The sequence below is a fragment of the Peromyscus californicus genome, unplaced genomic scaffold, assembly GCF_007827085.1.
Source record: "Peromyscus californicus insignis strain IS unplaced genomic scaffold, ASM782708v3 Scaffold_3__1_contigs__length_106647218, whole genome shotgun sequence".
Taxonomy (NCBI): domain Eukaryota; kingdom Metazoa; phylum Chordata; class Mammalia; order Rodentia; family Cricetidae; genus Peromyscus; species Peromyscus californicus.
The window spans coordinates 105,547,805-105,569,627 of record NW_026294551.1 but is presented as its reverse complement, the minus strand read 5'-3'; the positions used below and the strand labels follow the sequence as shown (position 1 = coordinate 105,569,627).

General features: G+C 42.7%; 1 protein-coding gene and 1 non-coding gene across 10 annotated transcripts in view; one reads left to right on the top strand and one right to left on the bottom strand.

Moving 5' to 3' along the window:
- Parn (poly(A)-specific ribonuclease) overlaps positions 1-21,823 on the top strand; it is a 172,001-nt gene that overhangs the window by 16,143 nt on the left and 134,035 nt on the right. For all 9 annotated transcript variants that reach the window (XR_008222644.1, XR_008222646.1, XR_008222645.1 and 6 more), the window contains 7 exons: positions 628-684; positions 5,264-5,341; positions 11,802-11,845; positions 13,277-13,319; positions 14,862-14,937; positions 16,989-17,099; positions 17,642-17,711. Coding sequence is in view for 6 of the 9 variants with exons in the window: in XM_052759563.1 (XP_052615523.1) it covers positions 628-684; positions 5,264-5,341; positions 11,802-11,845; positions 13,277-13,319; positions 14,862-14,937; positions 16,989-17,099; positions 17,642-17,711 (479 nt within the window). In the remaining 3 variants the exon portion in view is untranslated. The remainder of the gene's footprint in view (positions 1-627; positions 685-5,263; positions 5,342-11,801; positions 11,846-13,276; positions 13,320-14,861; positions 14,938-16,988; positions 17,100-17,641; positions 17,712-21,823) is intronic.
- Positions 19,816-19,922, bottom strand: LOC128123617 (U6 spliceosomal RNA). Its single transcript, XR_008222775.1, has one exon. It is a non-coding gene; the product is annotated as a U6 spliceosomal RNA (small nuclear RNA).

Below are 21,823 nucleotides of genomic sequence, written 5' to 3'. Positions count from 1 at the left end.
CGGATCTCTGTGAGTTCGAGGCCAGCCTGGTCTCCAAAGTGAGTTCCAGGAAAGGCGCAAAGCTACACAGAGAAACCCTGTCTCGAAAAACCAAAAAAAAAAAAAAAAAAAAAAAAAAAAAAAAATCCTGTGACACTAGAGCTATCTCACTTGATGTAAAATTTCATTTTGTTGGAGGTTCAGGCTTTAGTTCATTCAAGTAAGGAATGCAATGTGCCTTTTAAAAACTTTATTTCTCATTTGTTACTGTGTGTGTGTGTGTGTGTGTGTGTGTGTGTGTGTGTGTGTGTGTGTGTGTGAGAGAGAGAGAGAGAGAGAGAGAGAGAGAGAGAGAGAGAGAGAGAGAGGAAGAGGAAGAGAGAGAGACAGACGGAGGGAGGGAGGGAAATTGAGAGAGGGAGGAGAGGGGGAGAGAGAAAGAGAGAGAGAGAGGGAGAGAGGGGCTCATGTGTCGAAGGACATGCATGTGAAGGTCAATAGAAAGCTTTGAGGAGATGGTTCTTTTTCTCAGCCTTTACAGGGTTCTGAGGGGCACACTCAGGTTTTGAGGCCTGTGTGGCAAGTGCCTTTACCCACTGAGCCCTCTTGCTGGCTCTATTTGTTTTTAATTTAGTTTCTTTTACTTAGGAGGAACTGAATGATGCTGTGGGATTTTCAAGAGTCATCCATGCCATTGCTAATTCGGTAAGTCATCCATATTTTGGTTTTGTTGCTAGTTGAATGGCTAAGCACAATGTTTAAAATGACGTGTCTAACTGCTTTTGGAAATTGCTCACTTGGTTGCTGTCTTAGGGTAGAAACCTGTGAAGAGACACCATGACCATGGCAGCTCTTATACAGGGGAACATTTATTTGGGGTTGGCTTGCAGTTTAAAGGTTCAGTCCATTATCTTCATGGTGGACATGGCAGCATGCAGGCAGAGATAGTGTTGGAGAAGGAGTTGAGAATGTAAGAGAAGCTACATTTTGATAGGAAGTGAACTGAGACAACTGGGCATATCTTGATCATAGGAGACCTCAAAGCCCGCCCCCACAGTGATATACTTCCTCCAACAAGGCCATACCCACTCCAACAAAGCCACACCTTCTAATAGTACCACTCTTTATGAGCTTATCTGGGCCAATTACATTCAGACTACCACAGTTACCCTTGGAATGTTTACCTAGTCTTAAGGAAGAAGTTACTGACATAGGGTGGGCTACTGCTGTGCAATGCACCAGGTCAGAAGTCATCATTGCTGAATTGTATCCAAACCAGTTTTCAGAAATCCTTTGTTGCAAAAGTACAGTGGAGTTTCACCCTACCCTAATGTCCATGTATAGCTGTGTGAAACTGACATCGTTAGTCTGAAATTGAGACTCAGAAGTCAAGGAGCAAGTCGAGGAATCCACAGGATAAATAATTACAAATTGACTTCCTCCACAGAACTCTAGTTCAATCCTGAAATACATCCACAATCTTAGTAATATTAAAGCTTTAAAAATGTACTGTCTGTTTTTGTAAATGTGCTAGAGAATTCTATGGTAGACATCTTTCCTTGGCCCTTTCTGAAAGGCATCCACCTTTTGCATGGGTAAGCGAGGTAGTGCTCTTGCTTGGATAGTAGATCACCTAGGTCAGTTGGATCTGGGAAACGGAGTTCTCTTGTTCCTTAGATGCTTGGCCATTGAGACCCTCTCAGAGTTCAGTGCAGGTCTGTCAATGTGGGCAGTGGAGAGGAGGCACACCACGTCCTCATTTGGGGATAACACAAATGATTAGAGCCTTCTAAAGGAACTTGTTACTGAAATAGACAGATAAACTGTTCTGAACAAGAATTGTGTGATCCTGGGAAGAGAAAGGGCTGAGTCTCTTCAGCAGCTGCTAAGATCACAGGTCCCCAGAAAAGCAGGTTCTGGTTGCACTTGGTACTGAATGCTTGAGCCAGTATGCTTGAGAAGCAAGGGAGCTCATTAATTAGTACAATGATTCAGCTGACTTTTCAAAGTTGAGGCATTTGTTCTCCGGGTACGTGGATAGATGTACATGTCTATTTGCTAAACTATATGTACTCCGAAAAAATACAAAAACATTAATAGTACCTTTGAATATCTATGTTGCTTGGGTAGATCTGAGAACTGGAAAATGATAGAGATCTCTTCAAAACACTCAGTTTAAATAGAAGGATCTAAATAAAATTATGTTTCCTAGGATCTAGAGGAAACATAGTAGAAAAAAAAAGTTGTTACATATATTAGAAATTAAAATATTTATTATATTAATTTCTTCTTTTTTTTTTTTTCTGAGACAGGGTTTCTCTGTGCAGCCCTGTCTGTCCTGGAACTCGCTCTGTAGTCCAGGCTGGCCTGGAACTCACATAGATCTCACTGTGCCACCACAGCCTGGCTTAATGTCTTATTAATATTAATAAGGTCTATGGAGCCAGCAGATAGTAAACACATGTATCTATCTTATCTATTTATTTATTTATTTTTAATTAAAAATTTATGTGTATGGATGTTTTGCCCGAATGTGTATGTGTGGACTTGTGCGTGCAGCTGCCTACAGAATCCAGAAGAGTGTGTCAGGTCCCCTGGAGCTGGATTTACAGGTGGTTGTAAGTGCCCAGTGTGGATACTGGGAACTGAACCTTTGTTTTTAAGATTTATTTATTTATTATGTATACAGTGTTCTGCCTGCATGTATTCCTGCACACCAGAAGAGGGCACCAGATCTCATTATGGATGGTTGTGAGCCACCATGTGGTTGATGTCCTGGTTCTAGGTATCACTGGACAGTGTGTGTACATACAGCAATAAGTGCAAGTATGGCTGCTGTGGGGTTAAATGAGAATGGCCACCCTAGGCTCATCGATCTGAGTGCTTGGTCAGGAGGGAGTGACACTATTTCAAAGGATTAGGAGGTGTGGCCTAGTTAGAGGAAGTGTGTCACTGAGGGTTGGCTTTGAGGTTTCAGAAGCCCATGCCAAGCCCAGAGTCTCTTTCTGCAGATCAGGATGTAGCTCTCAGCTACCACTCCAGCGCTGTGCATGCTGCCATGCTTCCTGCCATGATGACAATGGACTCAGCCTCTGAAACTTGAAGCAAACCCCAATTAAATGCTTTCCTTTATAAGAAGAGTTGTCTTGGCCATGGTGTCTCTCACAGCAATAGAACACTGACTAAGACAGCTGTTGACATCTGGCATCTTCCTTCTTTACTTGTTTTCCCAGCCCCCCAATTCTTTCACTTGTCTTGGTCTTCATTGAGTCAGCTAGTCTGGCTGACCAATGATCCCTCCCCAGTGTTTGGATTATAGAAATGTGTGCCACTGTGCTGGGAATACAAACTCAGGCCCTCATACCTATGAGGCTAACTACTTTATTGGCTGAGCCATCTCCCGAGCCCTGGTTCCAGGCCTGTGAGAAGTGTAATACTGATCAGACTCTTGCCTTTTATGCAGCTCTTGTAGTCTTTGACTTCATAGTGTCTAGTCACGATGCTTTCCTCCAAGTCTTGTCTTCCCAGCTTCTCACCTGGATTCAATTAGGTTCATTCATTAGAGTGTCTGCCATACAATGCTTGGCATTTTAACATTGCATAGGGACTCAAGACACATACAGATACTGATCCAAAAACAGCACAGTTTGTTAGATGTAGGATATTTTATATAAGATTAATTATGTCAAAGAATTAAGTTGAGCTCTGAGTTTGACGTGTTACATGGAGAACCACTGGAACTTTGTAAAAAGCTTCACTGTAGTGCTTCATGCTTTATGTTCAAAATGGAGTCATCTAGCCAGGACCACACAGTGAGTTCTGCACAACCTACAGAGGAGACCCTGTGTCAAACAAAACTAAACTCCCTTCTTAACCCACAAACAAGTGACGAAAACAAAGAAACAAACAAAATCTGAAAACAAAGTCGAATATGGTGGCGCATGCCTAATTCCAGCACTTGGGGAACAGAGGCACAAGGATCAGGCATTCAAGGTTATCCTCAGCTACATAGGCAGTCAGAGCCAGCCTAGCTACATGAGGACTTGTCTCAACTCCTACTCCTCTAATCCCCAAAACTAAACCAGCATCAATATCTTCTCTCCATCCCCTGAAGAATCACAAGGCCGGGACATTCTATTTTAGTAGTTAAATTTTTATGAAAATGTAGCAATTTATTGTACTGTATTGTATTCAGTTAATTGAGAAGCAAGGAAGGTCACCAGGATGGCTCAGTGGATACAGCACTTGCCATGCAAGCCTGGTGACCTGAGTCTGACTTCCCAAATCCATGGAAAGGTGGAAAGAGCAAACCTACCCCACAAATTTGTACCCTGACCTTCTCCACAGGCATGCTGTGGCATGTGTACTCCTCCCCCCCCCCCGCCCCCCCCCGCCCCCCCCCCCCCCCCCCCCCCCCCCCCGCCCCCAAGTATGTGTACACACACAGGCTAAAAATAAACTTTAAAAAAGAAGAGAAGTGACATGCCATGACCCTTTGAACTGTGACATAGATAATGTAGGAAATGAAAGTTTGTTGAGTTCAATAAATTAGGAATTATTTATTTTTGTATTTTTATAGCATTGTTATAAATATATCTTTAAAAATAGGTAGGCTGTTTTAAACGTCTTAAAGATATATACTTGAAGTTTTGTTCACAGCTTTTGACAAGTCTAGTTCTCAGGATTTCAGATTTCATTGTTTAAAAGTGGTTCAGTCAAACTTACTACTCCCAGCCAGGCACTGTGTGTGCTATATCCCCACCCTCTCAGGGAGTCTGAGGCAGGAGGATTGCTATAGCTCAGAAGGTCAAGAGCAGCCTGGGCAGTACAAAACAAAACCAACGAGCTGGGCGGTGGTGGCACATGCCTTTAATCCCAGCACTCGGGAGGCAGAGGCAGGTGGATCTCTGTGAGTTCGAGGCCAGCCTGGGCTACAGAGTGAGATCCAGGATAGGCTCCAAAGGTATACAGAGAAACCCTGTCTCGAAAAACCAAAAGAAAACAAAAAAAACAAAAAAACAAAACCAACAACAAAAATTACATCAAATTCCTAATAAGAAAAACAGAAAAATCACTAAGAATGGACACAGTGGGTGTATGCCTGTAATCTCAGCACTTGAGATGCTGAGGCAGGAAGGGCATGAGTTTGAGGCCCGTGCAGGTTACCTAGTGAGCAGTGGGCTTCTCTGTCTTTGTGTGAGACTCTTGTCTTATATGAATCATCAGTCTACTCTTAAGTCCTGATGCAATTCTGACATGTCTTCCTAACCTTGTCTTTTCCCAGGGGAAGCTGGTTGTTGGACACAATATGCTCTTGGATGTCATGCATACAATTCACCAGTTCTACTGCCCTCTGCCTGCAGTAAGTGGCTCCAGTGTGACACCCCCTGCCTTTCAACTGTGACTGTGCTCTCTGCCTGGGTTGTAATTCCTCAGTTCCTCATATGTGGCATGTCCCCAGGAACTACCTTACTCTTCTTTTTTAAAGATTTATTTTATTATTTTATGTGTATAAGTGTTTTGCCCTCATGTATGTGTGTCATGTGCATGCCTGGTGCCCAAGGAGGCCCAGAAGAGGGTACTTTTAGATTGGAGTGAGAGAAGATTCTGAGCTGTGAGGCGTCCTGGGTCTTCTGAAAGAGCAGCACATGCTGTTAATTGTTGAACCATCTCTCTAGCCCCTCAGATATCATCTTAAAAACATTTTCTAGGGACCTGGGAAGATAGTTCAAAAGTTAGGGGCTGATGCAAGGTTCTAGCCTTGCCTGTGCTGTTTTGATAGGATGTGTACATGAGCTCTTTTACCAGTTTGATAGCTGTCAGCTATTGCCAGAGCAAAGCTAAATATTTATTTCCTTGATTGATACTGATGGGTTTGCTCATTTACTACTGCACAGAGGATAGGCCAGAGGCACCCCTGAAATTAGATTTAGGAGAGCTGGAAGGAAATTGGTGCCACATGATTACCTCCTGCTGAGCACCCTGAGGCTCCCTGGGGACTTGGATGGCATTTCCGTACTTGGAATCAGGTCATTCGATCCATTATCACATGTCTCCAGTCTGCCTTTATAACCCTGAGACAGCTGTGTTGGATAATACCTGACTTATGAAAAGAATTAGGTGATGGCCCAAATTTGGGTTGTATGGCCATAGTTTGCCAATCCATGTGTATTAGTCAGGGTTTTTTAGAGAAGCAAAACTGACAGGATAAATTTATATATATAAAGGGAATTTATTAGAATGACTTACAGCCTGTGGTCCAGCTAGTACAATATCTGTCTACCAGTGGAAAGCCCCAGAACCCAGTAGTTGTTCAGTCCACGAGGCTAGATGTCTCAGCTGGTTGTCAGTGGACTCTGGAGTCCTGAAGAAGTTGGTTCTCATGCCCATGAGATTGAGAGTAACAGGCAGAGAGCAAAGCCCCCTCTTCCATGTTCTTTATGGAGGCTGCCAGCAGAAGGTGTGGCCCTGATCAAAGGTGGATCTTTCACTTCAAAATCTGGATTAAAGGTATATCTTTTCATCTCAAAAATCCATATTTGCTGGGTGTGGTGGCACATGCCTTTAGCCCCAGCACTTAGGAGGCAGAGGCAGGCAGATCTCTGTGAGTTCCAGGACAGCCAGGGCTGTTACACAGAGAAACCCTGTCTCAAAAAAACAAACAAAAAATCCAGATTAGAAGTGGGTCTCTCCACTTCCAATGACTTACTTAAGGAAAAAAAAAAAATCCCTTACAGGTGTGCCCAGCCATTTGGGTTTTAGTTAATTCCAGATGTAGTCAAGTTGACAACCAAGAATAGCCATCACACCATGCTTTATTTTTATTTACTTAAAAAACTTTATTTTAGCACTATCAAGGTAGTCTCAGTGGCTAAGTGCCCTTGCTTTTTCAGCGGACCTGGGTTTGATTCCCATCACCCACACTGGGCGGCCCACAGCTGCTTATAACTCTAGCTCCAGGGGATCTGATGCCTTCTGACCTCCAAGGACACCTGCAAAAATGTAGTGCCCAAAAACTCACCCACATACACACAAATAAACATAAATAATTTTTAAAATGTGTGAACGTTTTCCCTGCATGTGTGTATGTACACAATTTGCTTTCCTGATGTCACAGAGGCCAGAGAAGTTTGTCAGATCCCCTAAAACTAGAGTTACAGATACTTGTGAGCCACCATGTAGGTGCTGAGAGTTGACCTTGTCCTCTGGAAAAGCAGCAAGTATTCTTAAACAGGAGCCATCTCTCCAGCCCCTACTTATGTAGCCCAGATTGGTTGTGAACTCTTAGGCCCAAGAGCTAGGATTACAATCTGCTCCCTGCTCTTCATCTTCTGACCCAGCCCCTGCTTTAAACTGCTGGAAGTTGGACTCCTGTTTTTATTGCTTCTTGGAAGTTTTGGCTCTTGGATAAGAATTTGGCCTCTTTTACACATCTGCAACCTCTCTTTATGTTTCCTAGGTCTCGTTGCCCCATCAGAGGCAACGAGGAGGAGAGCAGTGCACTCGACCACTTGCATAGTGGGTCTGCTGGTCCCTTGCTCTAGGCTTTGCTCTTAAGGTTGCCACCACTTCCATGACAGACCCATCATCCTCCAGGATGCAAGGGTTCCAGCAAAAGTGATGACCAGACATTTGCATTTTCTATCTAAAGAGCTCATGATTGTTTTCAGTCATTCACTTCTCACTGGCCAGGGAAACTAATGGAGCAGCTCCTTTCCTGACCATAAAGCGATGAAGTTACCAAAAGTACCAGGGGAGCATATTTAGTGTTGTGTATCTGGGTGTTATAAATACTGAACAGAGGCAGGCACATGGAAGGCATTAAATATTGAATTAACAAATGAGTGTCTATGACTGATGTGTGGCACTCTTCACATTACAGACCCTGCCTAAAATTCCCAAGTAATCTCACATTCCTTGTTTCTGCGTATAGTTGCCTCTTTGGAGCTCAGCCTGTCCGGTCATATCTGATTGCCTATGTAAGCCAGCCTTTGTCAGGCTCCATGTCCCCAGCCAGTTGACATGTTTCCTAAATGCTATGTGTTCTGGCAGGCCTGTGGTTTGGGTGCATGATTACTTCTGCCTGCTTTACTGTGGCTCTGCCTCATGTTTGCAGTCTACACCTTCACTCACCTTTTCCTGCCATGCAGTTCTTCTCTGCATACTGCCTCGCTAGTTCCGGCTGTTCTGTGGTCAACCCCTCCAGGCTTTGGTGCCTCCAGGGTGCCTACATTGTGCTGTAGGTTACATGGTACAACCAATTCTAGATGATTAGATACTCTGTCTGTCTGTCTGTCTCTCTCTCTCTTTCTCTCAGAGAGAGAAAATTGTTCTTTTGTTTAGGTATGGAAAAGATGAGAGTAATAGGAGACAATCTATCGAAGGCGATAGAACATTTACATTTTCTGGCACTATACTTAAGTTAAAAACACTTTGTTTTATTTTTTGTGTATGGGCGTTGTCATAGTTAGGGTTTCCGTTGCTTTGACGAAACACCATGACCAAAAAGCGACTTGGGGAGGAATGGGTTTATTCACCTTACACTTCCATATTGCTGCTCATCATCAAAGGAAGTCAGGACAGAAACTCAAACACAGCAAGAACTTGGAGGCAGGAGCTGATGCAGAGGCCATGGAGGCGTGCTGCTTACTGGCTTGCTCCCCATGGCTTGCTCAGCCAGCTTTCTTATAGAACCCACCATGGGCTGGGCCTTCCCCCATCAATTACTAATTAACAAAATGTCTTGCAGTGAGAGCTTATGGAGGCGTCTTCTCAGTTGAGGTCTCCTCCTTTCAGATGACTCTAGCTTGTGTCAAGTTGATGTAAGACTAGCCAGCACAGGTGTTTTGTCTCTGTTCTATTGCTGTGAAGAGACACTATGACCAAGGCAACACTTAGACAAGAAAGCATATAATTAGGGGCTTGCTTAACAGTTTCAGAGGGTGAGTTCGTGATCATCATGGTGAGAAACAAACAGGCATGGCACTGTAGTAGTAGCTGAGAACTTCACATCCAATCTGCAGGCAGCAGGCAGTGGGGTGGGACTGGAGTGGGCTTTTGAAACCAGTGACACCTCCTCCAAGTCCACACCTTCTATTCCTTCCCAAACAGTTCCACTAACTGTGGACCAAATGTTCAAATATATGAGCCTTTGAGGGTCATTCTCACTCACATACTACAGCCTGCATGTATGTATGTCTGTGTTCCCCTTGAATGCCTGGTACCCACGGAAGCCAGAGGAGGGTATTGGATCCCCTGGGACTACAGTTACAGACAGTTCTGAGCTTCCATGTGGGTTCTGGGAATTGAACCCCTGTAGCTAGTGTTCTTAAATGAGCCATCTCTCCATTTCCTGGCATCATATTTTTAAAATGTAAATGTAAAACTCGTCACAGTAGCTCATCTGTAATCCAGAATTCCTACTAAGATAGGAGGTGGAGACAGGTGAATCCCCAGAAGCTCGTGGGTGAGACAGCCTGGCATGTAGTGAACAGGAGAGACCCTGACACAGGCATGTTAGAGGGAGAAGGCTGACATCAGATTGTCTTTGACTTTTGCACATGCACTGAGGCAGGCTTGTGCTCACGCTGTATATACACATATTATACAGATGCACATGCCAAGATAAAAATAAAAAGAAAGAATGCATGTTTTGGTATTTAGGGGTTAGTTTTTTATGGGGCCTTTTGCTGCTTGAACATGACCTTGTAGGTGTTGGCCCAGAACTCTGTGTTCGCCCTGAAGGTGATCATAATTCTGCTTTGTTCTTGCTTATAAAACTTTTTAGCGGTGTTGAAAGGTTATCAATGGTCATTAGGAGGGTTGGAGAGATGGCTCAGTGGTTAAGAGCACTGGCTGCTTTTCCAGAGGACCCAGGTTCAATTCCCAGCACCCATATGGCAGCTCACAACTGTCTGTAACTCCACTTCTAAGGGATCTGACACCCCCACACAAATGCACATAAAATAAAGTTAAATAAATTTCTAAAAAAATGGTCATTAGGGCATTTTTTGTTTGACTTAGCCTTAGAACCACTTTTTCGTATTTTGTCCATTGATTAAATGACAGCCATTGAGAAACTGGTGTAGCTAAATACAGTCTGTGGTTATAGGCTTGAAAAGCTAATTGGAAATGGCAGCTTGCTGAGAAGCATGAATGACTTTGAAAAGAAATGTGGTTTACAAAGGATCAGGAGTGTTACTACCCAGGCTAGCATAGCAATTATATATGTAAATAAGCTAATTCAAAACTAAAGTACTCTAATTTTTGCTCTAGAATTCCTGATCAAAGTAAACCTTTGAAATGAATAGTCTAATTTAGGCACTTACTGTTAGTGCCACATTAACAATTTTTTTTTTTTTTTTTTTTTTTTTTGGTTTTTCGAGGCAGGGTTTCTCTGTGTAGCTTTGCGCCTCTCCTGGAACTCACTTGGTAGCCCAGGCTGGCCTCGAACTCACAGAGATCCGCCTGGCTCTGCCTCCCGAGTGCTGGGATTAAAGGCGTGCGCCACCACTGCCCGGCTCCACATTAACAATTTTATGAGTACTTAGAGTAGGAACAATATGTATGTTGTAAGGTCTGTGTTTTTATGGCCATTTTAACTAACAACCGGAGATGGCCTCAGAGATAGAAGCTGCTTTACAGTGTAACCATTCCCGTATCAGTCACTGTAGTGACACCAGCTAGTGTCACTGATAGAATTAAGTCTACCCTGGGGTACGACAGTCTCTCAAGTCAGCAGTACTTTACATGTGATGGAACCACTCTTTCTTTAGTTCAGCTACAGAATCTTTTGGTTATAAAATTACTTATCCAAGCCACATAATTCCTAGTGAGAAATAGGAAATATTCCTAAATTCATTATTTATTTATTTTTTTATTACATTAAAATTTTAATTGTGTTTATTCTTTTATGTGTATAGTGTGTTGCTGAGGTGTGCCTGTGGAAGTCAGACATAACTGTGGGAGTCCGTTCCCTCTTTCCACCATATGGGTCTCTGATCAAATTCAGGTGGTCAGGCTTGGCATCCGGTACCTTTAACCTGCCAAGCCATCTTACTGTCCTTATTTTTCTTAATTAAAAATTTTGTGTGTGTGTTTGTGCACTTGTGCATGTGGCAGTCAGAGGACAATTTACAAATGTCAGCCTTCTGACATGTGAGTCCTGGTGTTGAACTCAGATTGTCAGTTTTAGCAGCAGGTGCCAAGACTGATTGGCTCAGATTTTATTTTAAAAGTAATTCATTTGCTCTGAGGTTTATTTATTTTTATGTGTATGAATGTCTTGCCTGCATATATGTATGTATGTGTACATGTGTGCCTAGTGCCTGAGGAGTTCAGAATAGGGCATTAGATCTCCTGGACTAGAGTTATGGGTGGTTATAAGCCACCATGTGGGGTCTGGGACTCTAACCTGGGTCCTCTGCAAGAGCAACAAGTGCTCTTTACCTCGGGGTCATCTCTCCAGCCCCTAAGAAATAATTCTTTTTTTTTTTTTTTTTTTTTTGGTTTTTTGAGACAGGGTTTCTCTGTGTAGCTTTGCACCTTTCCTGGAACTCACTTTGGAGACCAGGCTGGCCTCGAACTCACAGAGATCTGCCTGCCTCTGCCTCCCGAGTGCTGGGATTAAAGGCGTGCACCACCACTGCCCGGCAAAATAATTCTTAATTAGAAGTGGATTTTGCTCTTTAGCTTGAGGCCCAAGTGAGGCATGAGAGTTAATATTTGAAAAAACAGCTGAGAGCTGGAGCTGCTCATGTGTATTTTTAACAATACTCTGGTCTGCCTGAAAGATAGTAACAGGCTATCCTTTTGCTTTTTAGGATCTGAATGAGTTTAAGGAGATGACAACATGTGTCTTCCCCAGGTAAGCCTTCTTCAAGAGCCCCCTGACATTTGAGATACTCACTGAGGTATATGCAACACAAGTAGGCAGTTCCTACAAGCTGGGAAGGGATTTAATGGAATAGTGTGATCATCCATTAAAGATCAGATTCTAACTTAGAGTGAAAGTAGAAAGTAGCTGATACCTCTCTTTTTCCTGTCCTGCATCCTGCCATCTGAAGGACTGGTGAAGGGCCCTGGCACAGGTCTGGCCATTCACACATGTGGAATGTAGCTTTTTAATTATTGATGTGTCCCAGCTGAGACCGCTCTCTCCTCGGTTCAGAACTGCATGGCTAGAGAGAACCCCACCCACTCCCTGTGAGTTGGTCAGCGCCCGCCCGTGGTGTTAGTGGTTTCCACCGTCAGCGGTGCAGTGCATGCTCGTTTGGCTGTACTGCGTGTCACGCGTGTGATCAGCTGCATGTCCTATACAGTAAGACACTTTTAGGTCTTTTGAAGAAGGGCACGTGAGGGTAGCCAACGAGTCATATTTTCATCTGGGCTGTTGCTGTCCTAGCCACAGTGTTTATATTTATGTGGAACTAGATTTAGACAGAATTCTTCCGTGCTTACTCTCTTCCTTAGTATTTCTGGTCCTGAAATAGAGTAGTTATGTGTTCTACTTCTTCTCACAGCTCATGGGAGGAAAAGTGTAGCTCACAGTTTGAGGATATAGTCTGTCCTGATGGGAAGGGATAGTGGACTCATGGGGTCACGTTCCTCACCTACAGGCAAGGAAGACCCCGATACTTACCTGGCTTTCTCTCCTACTTTACTCACTGTGTGTATGTGTGTGTGTGCTTCCTGCTTTCTGGGGGTGGGGGTGTCTTCCCTCCTCATTTAAACTCTGGAAACTTCCTTATAGGCTCTTAGGTGATTCCAAATCCAGTCAGTTTGACAGTGGAGCTTAGCTGGCACAGTAAGAAATAGCAGGAAACTTCCCAATGCAGACTTTGGCTCCATAAGAATTCAGATTGTGTAAACTAGGTGGTAGCAGTGGGTTGTGACCATGGGGAAGGGCTGACTCTGTAGAATGGGAAAACATGCAGCTTTTGCCTCACCTTCAAGATGAATGCCAACCTCGTTCTTCTCGGTACAGGCATGGCACCTGTTCCTTTGGCAAGTATATGGAATACCTACAGCAGTCTGATGAGTGAAGCCAGCACGTGGGACTCTGTCCTTAGCTCATTAACCACATTGCCACTAGGTTCACACTGGCGAGTGTGTGTGCTTCATCTGCCCACTTCTAAGTGTTTTATGAATTAAGTGTTTTTTAAGTATATCATATATGAAGTGTATGTTACCTATATATTTTATTTATGAGACATTTTAAGTATTTTATATTTTAGCAAAGTACATTTTAAATATTGATATATTTTATTTACCTTACTAAAATTTATTTTGCTTCTAGACTTTTGGATACTAAGTTGATGGCCAGCACACAGCCTTTTAAGGTATTATTTAAATCTGAACTATCATTCATAAGATATAATTTGAAATTTTTGTTTGTTTGAGACAGAGTCTTGGTATGCCCAGGCTGGCCTTGAACTCACCCTATACCTGAAAGCAATAACCTTGAATTCCTGATCTTCCTGCCTCTGCCTCCCATATGCTGGGATGCAAGCATGTGCCACCATGCTCTATTTGAAACCTTTTGCATTACCACTAATAACTTTGGAATTCTGGTCTATTTAAATGTTATTTCAAACATATTAAAAAATAAGAAAGGAGCCGGGTGGTGGTGGTGCACGCCTTTAATCCCAGCACTCAGGAGGCAGAGGCAGGTGGATCTCTGAGTTCGAGGCCTGCCTGGGCTACAGTTGAGTTCCAGGAAAGGTGCAGAGCTACACGGAGAAACCCTGTCTCGAAAAAACTAAAAAAAAAAAAAAACAAAAAAAACAAAAACAAAAAAACAAACAAAAAAAAAAAGAAAGGAAAAAGAGAGAAATTGGAAAAGTCCAGAAATAAGTATATCAAAATGTGAACAGTTATCTTTATTTTTTCCTCTTTTTGAATGTAAGTTTTTAAATGTTAAAATATATGCATTTTTTTATTTTACTTATTTTTATTTTTTAGGTACAGGCTTACTTTTTAGCCTAACTCTATAGTCCTCCTTCTGTCAGCTTCCCCAGGGCTGGGGTGACACGTGTGTACCACCACACCAGCTGTAATTACACACACACACACACACACACACACACACACACACACACACACACACACACACACAGTCCTGGCTGTTCTGGAACTCACTTTGTAGACCAGGCTAGCCTCAAACTCATAGAGATCTGCCTGCCTCTGCTTCCCGAGTGATGGGATTAAGGCATGAACCATCACACCTGGTCTATATTTTATGTTTTTGAATAGGTTATACATGCAACCAATTTGTCCTTTCTCTACCTGCCTCCTTATTTTACATATTTGGATATACTTTCTAATAAAGATGACGTATGATCATTTACATCCTTGTGAAGGACTTTCTGCAGCCTCCAGAGCAATATGCTGGGACAGTGCCTTCCCGCCCGTCCCTGCCAGCAGTCCTGGAAATGACTGACTTTCTGTAGCCTTTGAGCAGTGCACTAGGACAGTTCCTGCCAAAGTTGTGTCACCCCCAGGCCCCACACCCCAGCAGTCCTGGAAGTTTGTTTTTTCTCCCCCTTCTACAGTTTTTTTTTCCTGGTTTTGCTTTAGTAACCAGGTTGGCCTTCCACTCTCCAGCCTGCTGCCTCAGCCTCCCAAGTAGCTGATTACAGGTGAGTACCACTAGGCCTGCCTTTGTTTGTAGGTTTTAACAGGTGTCCTTGTTCCTATCAGTACAATGACCCTTGAACTTGCTGGGGTGCTTTTTTTTTCATGTAAACAGTGGCTTCTGTTCCTTTAAAGGACACAAGAGGGCAGTATGGGATGCTTTTTCCTTTTTGTGTACCCTGAAGTGGCCTTCCTTAATCTCTTGCTCTCAGATGAAATGTCCTAATTCTCCACCTCCTGCCTTGCAGGATATCATTAACAACACATCCCTTGCAGAGTTGGAAAAGCGGTTAAAAGAGACACCTTTTGACCCTCCTAAAGTTGGTAAGAATATTAACCTTCAATATTAACCTTGAAGACCTTCAAACTCTGGAAATTACCGATATGTTCTGTAGAAAGACTGTAAACCATCTCTGAAACTGTATTACATTCTTTGTAGACTGTGGCTGGGTTGTGCCTGTGCTGGATTGCTGTTTTCTGAGTAAAGATGGTATTCTAATCCATATCTAGCTACATCAACATCATGTTAATAGAATTGGGTAGGGATTCACTGAGAAGTTTCAAGACTTTTATTTCCTAATGCTTGGAGTTCTCTCAAAATGTGATGTGTCCTTTCAAATGGTGTGTTGTTTGAGCAGAGACAGAGTCAGTGACTAATTGTCAGAAATGCAGCAAAAACATCTCCTGTCTCAGAAAACCCAAGAGCTGGGATGCTGCTGAGAAAAGAGCACACCTCTGTGTCCTCGGAGCTAGTTTGGGCCAGAGAAACAATATTATTGAGGAAAGCCAGAGGTCAGGAGGAGCACTTGGTATGAGATGGGTTGTGTGGGTGTGTGGCCCCCACCCCTATGTTTTGGGACACTGTGTCCTTGGTCCTGTTACCCACATTGTGCTGCTGACCTGTAGTTAGCATTCCATTAGCTGTGGCTAGAAATCTGCTCAAGACACTGATAGCAGCACTGATGATTCAGAAGTTGGTGATGGGAGCTACTAGGGCAGGCAGAGTCACAGGTATTTGCTTCCCTTTTGGGTAGTAGTCCAAGAAAGGAAGTACAAAGATGCGGGGTGGATAGAGGGAAGGAAACCCATGCCCAGTGTAGAACAGTGTAATGGAATAATTGATTTGTGGAGTGGTGAGCTTCAGCAGGTGTTGAGGATCTTAAGTGCTACAGTGTTAAAAGTTTCTTAGGAAGTGTCGAACCCAATATTTAGATCATAAGAAGGTTAAAACGTTCTTGTACAAAGAGCATTGTATTGGTATGAAAACAGCTTCCAGTCATTCCATCAGTATTTTCTGCCCATTCTTCTGATGAAGCGATGGCCTTTCTAACATTTATTTTCAGATTGATTCTAGGAAATAATTACTTTTGAGTAAGAGCTGTATCCTATCCTATTATTTTCATATTTCTCTGGTAGAGAATTTACTCAAAAGCAGATTATTCTCACATTCTCTCAGTACCTGTGTATATCAGCATGACTAAGCATTATCTTATAAAATAATTTTTGTAATACAGTGGCCCTGTGAACTAAGGGCAGTGTTACAGCAAGTTCTCATTTATCTTGGGAGTGGAGTATGCTGTTGTCTTTAAATTGCTAAGCTTTTGAACAGTTGAGGACCGTACCAGTAGTGAGTTGGACTATTTAGTTTTATGGGAACTATTTGTGATACTAATGGTTATGAACATATGACATGTGCCAAGCACTAGATGAAACCTTTAGCACTACCATGCCATTTGATGTTCCCCAAAAGCCTTATGAGGGAAGGTTGATTATCATCTCCTTTTTATAAAACTTGGGGCTCAGAAGCCAATAGCTGAACCTTGGTAAGGAAACAGACCAGAGCCCTATTGCCCAGAGTCACATTGCATGTGAGTGATGGAGTAGGGATTCAGATGGACACTGTATGACCTCTAGGTCCTTGGCTTTTTATAAGTTTATTGTTTATTTAATTATTTGTAAAGATAGGGTCTGTCTTTGTAGCCAAAGCTGGGCTAGAATTCACTATTTAGCCTAGGATAGCCTCAAACTTGCTGTGGTTCTTCTGCCTCAGCTTCTCAAGTACAGAGATTGCAGGTGTGACCACCGTGCCTAGCTTGGAGTCTTGCTTAATCTGCTGTGTCCTACATGTATGGTAAGAACAGCACAGTAGAAATGTCATAGGATGGGAAACACAAAATTGCAAATGGCCCCAACCAGTGTAGCTAAGGAAGCCAATAGCTGAACAGAAATAAGACATGTTTCCTGTGTCTTCCAGCCACATCTGCATCTCCTATACACCAGAATGCAGTTTGGGTTTGGCAGGACACCATGCTTACTAGTTCTTGTGTTTGGTAATGCTCTGGGGAAAGTTGATGGTTCCTTTTGTTTCTCTTTAGAAAGTGCAGAAGACTTTCCAAGCTATGACACAGCTTCTGAGCAGCTCCATGAGGCAGGGTATGACGCTTACATCACAGGACTCTGCTTCCTCTCCATGGCAAATTACCTAGGTACTTGAGCTGTGTTTCTGTTAAACAGAGTGGGTCTCAACTGTTTCCTCTTAGCTCAGCCTGGTGTGACAAATTTCCAAAGACCAGGCTTAGATAACAGACCCATGTTTCTCATGGTTCTGGAGAGTAGGAAGTCCAGATCGAGGACCCATCCCCAGGCACTGGCTTTCAGACAGTTGTCACTCATAGTAGAGTTCTAGAGAGAGGAAGCACCCATGCTTCTTGTGAAGGAACCAGTTCCCTCCTTACCTCCCAAATAGCTCATTCATGGATACCATTGTTTGGGATTCAGCTTCCATGTGGGAGTGGGGAAGGGACAACAGTCTGTGCATCACAACCACTGTCTTAGGATCTGGCCACCCTGAGAGAAGCAGGAGGGTTTTGAGAGGGCAGCTGGAGGAAATGAGGAGGGGACACACAGGAAGGAACTGCTGACACTTGCCCATGGACGTGTGTGGACCCTCGCTGAATGTAACATACTTGTGTCTGAGGTTCCACACTTTGACCACGTGCTGTGTGTAACACCTGTTTCTCTTCACTAGGTTCTTTACTCGATCCTCCAAAAGTGTGTGTGTCCACCAGATCAAAACTCATTGAACCCTTTTTTAACAAGTAAGTAATCAGAGGGTTACAGTCCTGGTTTCTCACATTGTGAACAAGCCCCATATCTTGGGAGATAGGGAACTAGGGTACATTTTTATTAAGTATTTCTCATCTTTAGTAGGTCAGATTTTTTTTTGAAAGTAGAAATTGACCTTTTGGGAAATCATTTTTCAAATATACTAGCTTAAAAAAGAGACTAAAGAGGCTGGGCATGGCATGCCTTTAATCCTAGCACTTGGGAGGCAAGGATAGGCAGATCTCTGAGTTCAAGGCCAGCCTGGTCTACAGAGCAAGTTCCAGGACAGCCAGGGCTACACAGAGAAACCTTGTCTCAGAAAACAAAAACAAAAACCACAAAAAAAAAAAAAAACCCTAAAGAAAACATTGCTAATGGTAGTGTATCTCTTCCAAGAAAAATATGATCGTGGTTTTGGCATTTAAATTACCTTCAAGGGATGCTTGTGTTTATAGCTAAACCCACCCCCTAGTGAACTTTACATGTGACATTATTATTTATTGTATTTGCCTTACTAATGATTACATGTTATTTCTAAGGCAATGTTTGATGAATGGGTGCACTAATCCATGAAGTCTGGACTGTCATTGCATGCTCATTAGTTCTCTGCTCATCTCTTTCGTTCTGTGGTGCTGGGGATTGAACCATGGTCTCATGCATGCTAGGCAATGCTCTGCTGTTGATCTCATCTAGTGAAGAAAAAGCTTGTTTGTACATTCTTCATTGTCATAGGGAGTCATTGCAATTTCTGAAGAAGTCTTAAGTTCAGAGCATTTTTAAAGAATCTCAGAGATTGTTATTTCAGAGTGTGGGTTGTGCTTGCTTGGCAAGGTTGTGACTAAAGTTATGATATAATGCTTAGGCAGCCAAGTCTGGCTATATGCCACAGCTCTCAGCCTTTGTCTTGGCCTCAGCTCTCTTAAGAGTTGATACTAGATTCTGTGTGAGCTAGACAGAATGAGGCAGCTCACTTCTACTATTGTAAGAAATAGCTGTTTCAGTGTTGGTGGTTACATCATTTCCATCCATTATGTGCAGCACATTACAATCATATCGTGGCTTTACTAGGTAGGATACTGTTTCCTTAGGGTATCTATATAAATGATAGTTCCACAGTTCTGTACTTAGTATGCCATGGAGACAGCTGCTATTCCAACATCTGGACTGTTAAAGGCTCTGGACTGATTCTCTGAGCTAGTGAACTTCATTACATTGTGGTTTCCTTTATCATCTTCTTTTCTCACTTTCTTTCTTCCGTTATTATTAATTTAATGTGTGAGTGTTTTGCCTGTATGTATGTTTGTGCACCGTGTGTGTGCCTGGTGCCCACAGAGACCAGGAGAAGTAGTCAGATCCCCTGGAACTGAAGTTACAGGTGGTTGTGAGCTGCCACGGAGACGCTGGGAACTGAACCCGGGTCCTCGGGAAGAGCAGCCCGTGCTCTCGCCAGTGTTCCGTCTTCTGTTTTTGTTGTAGTTTCATTTGGAAGTTCAGAGGAAATATGTGTGAAGTTGACAGCCTTTTCAAAAGTGTGTTAGGCCATAGTGTGATGTATATTGGAAATTAAGTTGAATTCTTTTGCATGGAAAATGAGTTGTGGTGTCCAAGTCTTTTATGTCTGTTCAGTTCAATAAGAGTGGGGAAAAAAAAGAGTGAAAAACCATTTTCTTAGCGTTTACCTCTTATTTTAGAGTCGTGTTTATCTTTGTAATTCTTCTGAAATCTATGCCACTGGTGACAATAAATGTGGTTTAAGTTTTGATCATTCCTTACAGTTTTATTTTTTTATTTTTTTTTTAATTTTTTATTTTTATTTTGCAATACAATTCAGTTCTACATGTCAGCCACGGATTCCCTTGTTCTCCCCCCTCCGGCCCCCCTCACCTTCCCCCCAGCCCACCCCCCATTCCCACCTGCTCCAGGGCAAAGCCTCCCCCGCGGACTGAGATCAACCTGGTAGACTCAGTCCAGGCAGGTCCAGTCCCCTCCTCCCAGGCTGAGCCAAGTAACCCTGCATAGGCCCCAGGTTTCAAACAGCCAACTCATGCACTGAGCACAGGACCCAGTCCCATTGCCTGGATGCCTCCCAAACAGATCAAAAATATGGAATGCTTCACGAATTTGCGTGTCATCCTTGCGCAGGGGCCATGCTAATCTTCTCTGTATCATTCCAATTTTAGTATATGTGCTGCCGAATCGAGCACTCCTTACAGTTTTATATACATGATATTATATTCACTGTTCTACAGTATTTTTCAAATTGGAAATGTTTAGCTCCTGCAGATATTTGAAGCAGCAGTTCTGTGATTCCTTACAAAGTCAGGTGTGATGGGTACAGACTGGGTCAGATGGAGATGGCATCTAGCTTCTGAGTCATGCATGTGCCTGAAAGCATAGCACCGAACAGCCTGCTCAAGAGCTTTTCTGCAAGAGTGTATTGCAAATGCTGTGCAGCCTTCTGATGTAGAAGAACCTGACAGAGCTAGTTGTGGTTCACGCCGGTATTCCAGTACTTGGGAGACTGAGTCTGAAGCTAGATCTGGGCCGCATAGTAAGTTCTAGGCCTGTCTAAGCCACAGTGTAAAACCATCTCCAACAAAAACAGAAAAAGGAAAGAGCTGGACGGTAAATACCTAAGGTGTCATTTAACATGAGAACATCTGTCCATTTAGAGTTTTTCTTTTTGAGGAACTAAAATCTAAGTACATATCAAAACAGTGGATAAGGGCATAAGGTCAGGAATCCTGCTAGGATCTTCTCAAAAATTTACTTTTGCTCTATTTTTTCTTATTTGTAAAAGAAAAAGATATTTTTCTTGTCTTTGAAGAGAAAACACTGGTTTTCCTGTTCTGTTCTGTTCTGTTCTGTGCGTCATCTTGGTCCGCACAGCTGTGTCTTCTGAGGCATCTGCAGTGGGGACTGCCGCTCCTGACATGTCTTCCCTTAGCACTGACCTTGCTCTTACAGGTCTGATTTATCACACTGGACCTTTGTCTTGTCATTTTTCAAGTTACCCTGTTATAAACATCCAACATTGGCCCCCAACATTATTTCAATTAATGGTGTCAGAAAAACATGACTTTTCTGAAGGTCAACTTATTTCATTATTATCTTATTTTTTTGTTTTTCTTTTGAAACAGTGTCTCATGTAGCCTCTGTCCTCAAACTCTGCTAAAGAAGACCTTGAACTTCTAATCCTCTTGTCTCCTCCCAGGGCAGTTAATTTTTATAGCAGTTTTTCTAAATGTAGCTTTACCACACTGGTGTAAAATCTGATGAACTTCAAACTGACCTCAAACACACACCACTAATAGTATTTTGTTTTGCTTTTTATCAGATCTCTGTTTTAAAAGTGAAGTTCAAGACAGGTTGTTGGCAAGATGGGTCAATAGGTAAAACAGTTGGGACACAAGCCTGGCAACCTGAGTTTGCTTCTTGGAGCCCATGGAAAGGTGGAATGAGAAAACCCAGTGTGCAAAGTTGTTCTCTGACTTCCACACACATGCCAGACATGTGCACCCACATACACACATGCATACATATAATGATAACTATATATAGAACTTTTTGAAAAGAAGAAAAAGATAAACCTTGAGCAGAAATAAACTCATATTTCCATTTAAAATTTTGTGTGCAGTGTGTGTGTGTGTGTGTGTGTGTGTGTGTGTCTGCCTGTGCCCACTCACACTGGAGATTGAACACTGTGTCTCATGTATGCTAATCCTTACCACTGAGCTACACTTCCAGCTTACAAAGTCTGGTATGCATGTGTACGCGTGTGACAAAGAGTCAAAGAGAACTGAAGCGTGGCAGTGAGAATCGGGCTGCTCTTGACCTGCTACTGGCAGTGGCCTGCTTTTTATGTGGGGGACTCTTTGGTCAGGAAATGATTTACTTTCTTTTATGACCTTGGTTTATTTTAATCAATGCATAGAAAGCCAGACAGAGAAGAAACTTTGGCTCAACCCTTTTAGGCTGGAAAGAGATAAAAAATACTCTCTGTTTTTACATTTATTGAACCATGGAAAGCAAAGCCTGACTTTGCCTTATATTTTATTAGCAGCTATCTGTCTCTGCAAGGAACTTTGAAATCTCTTGCAGATAA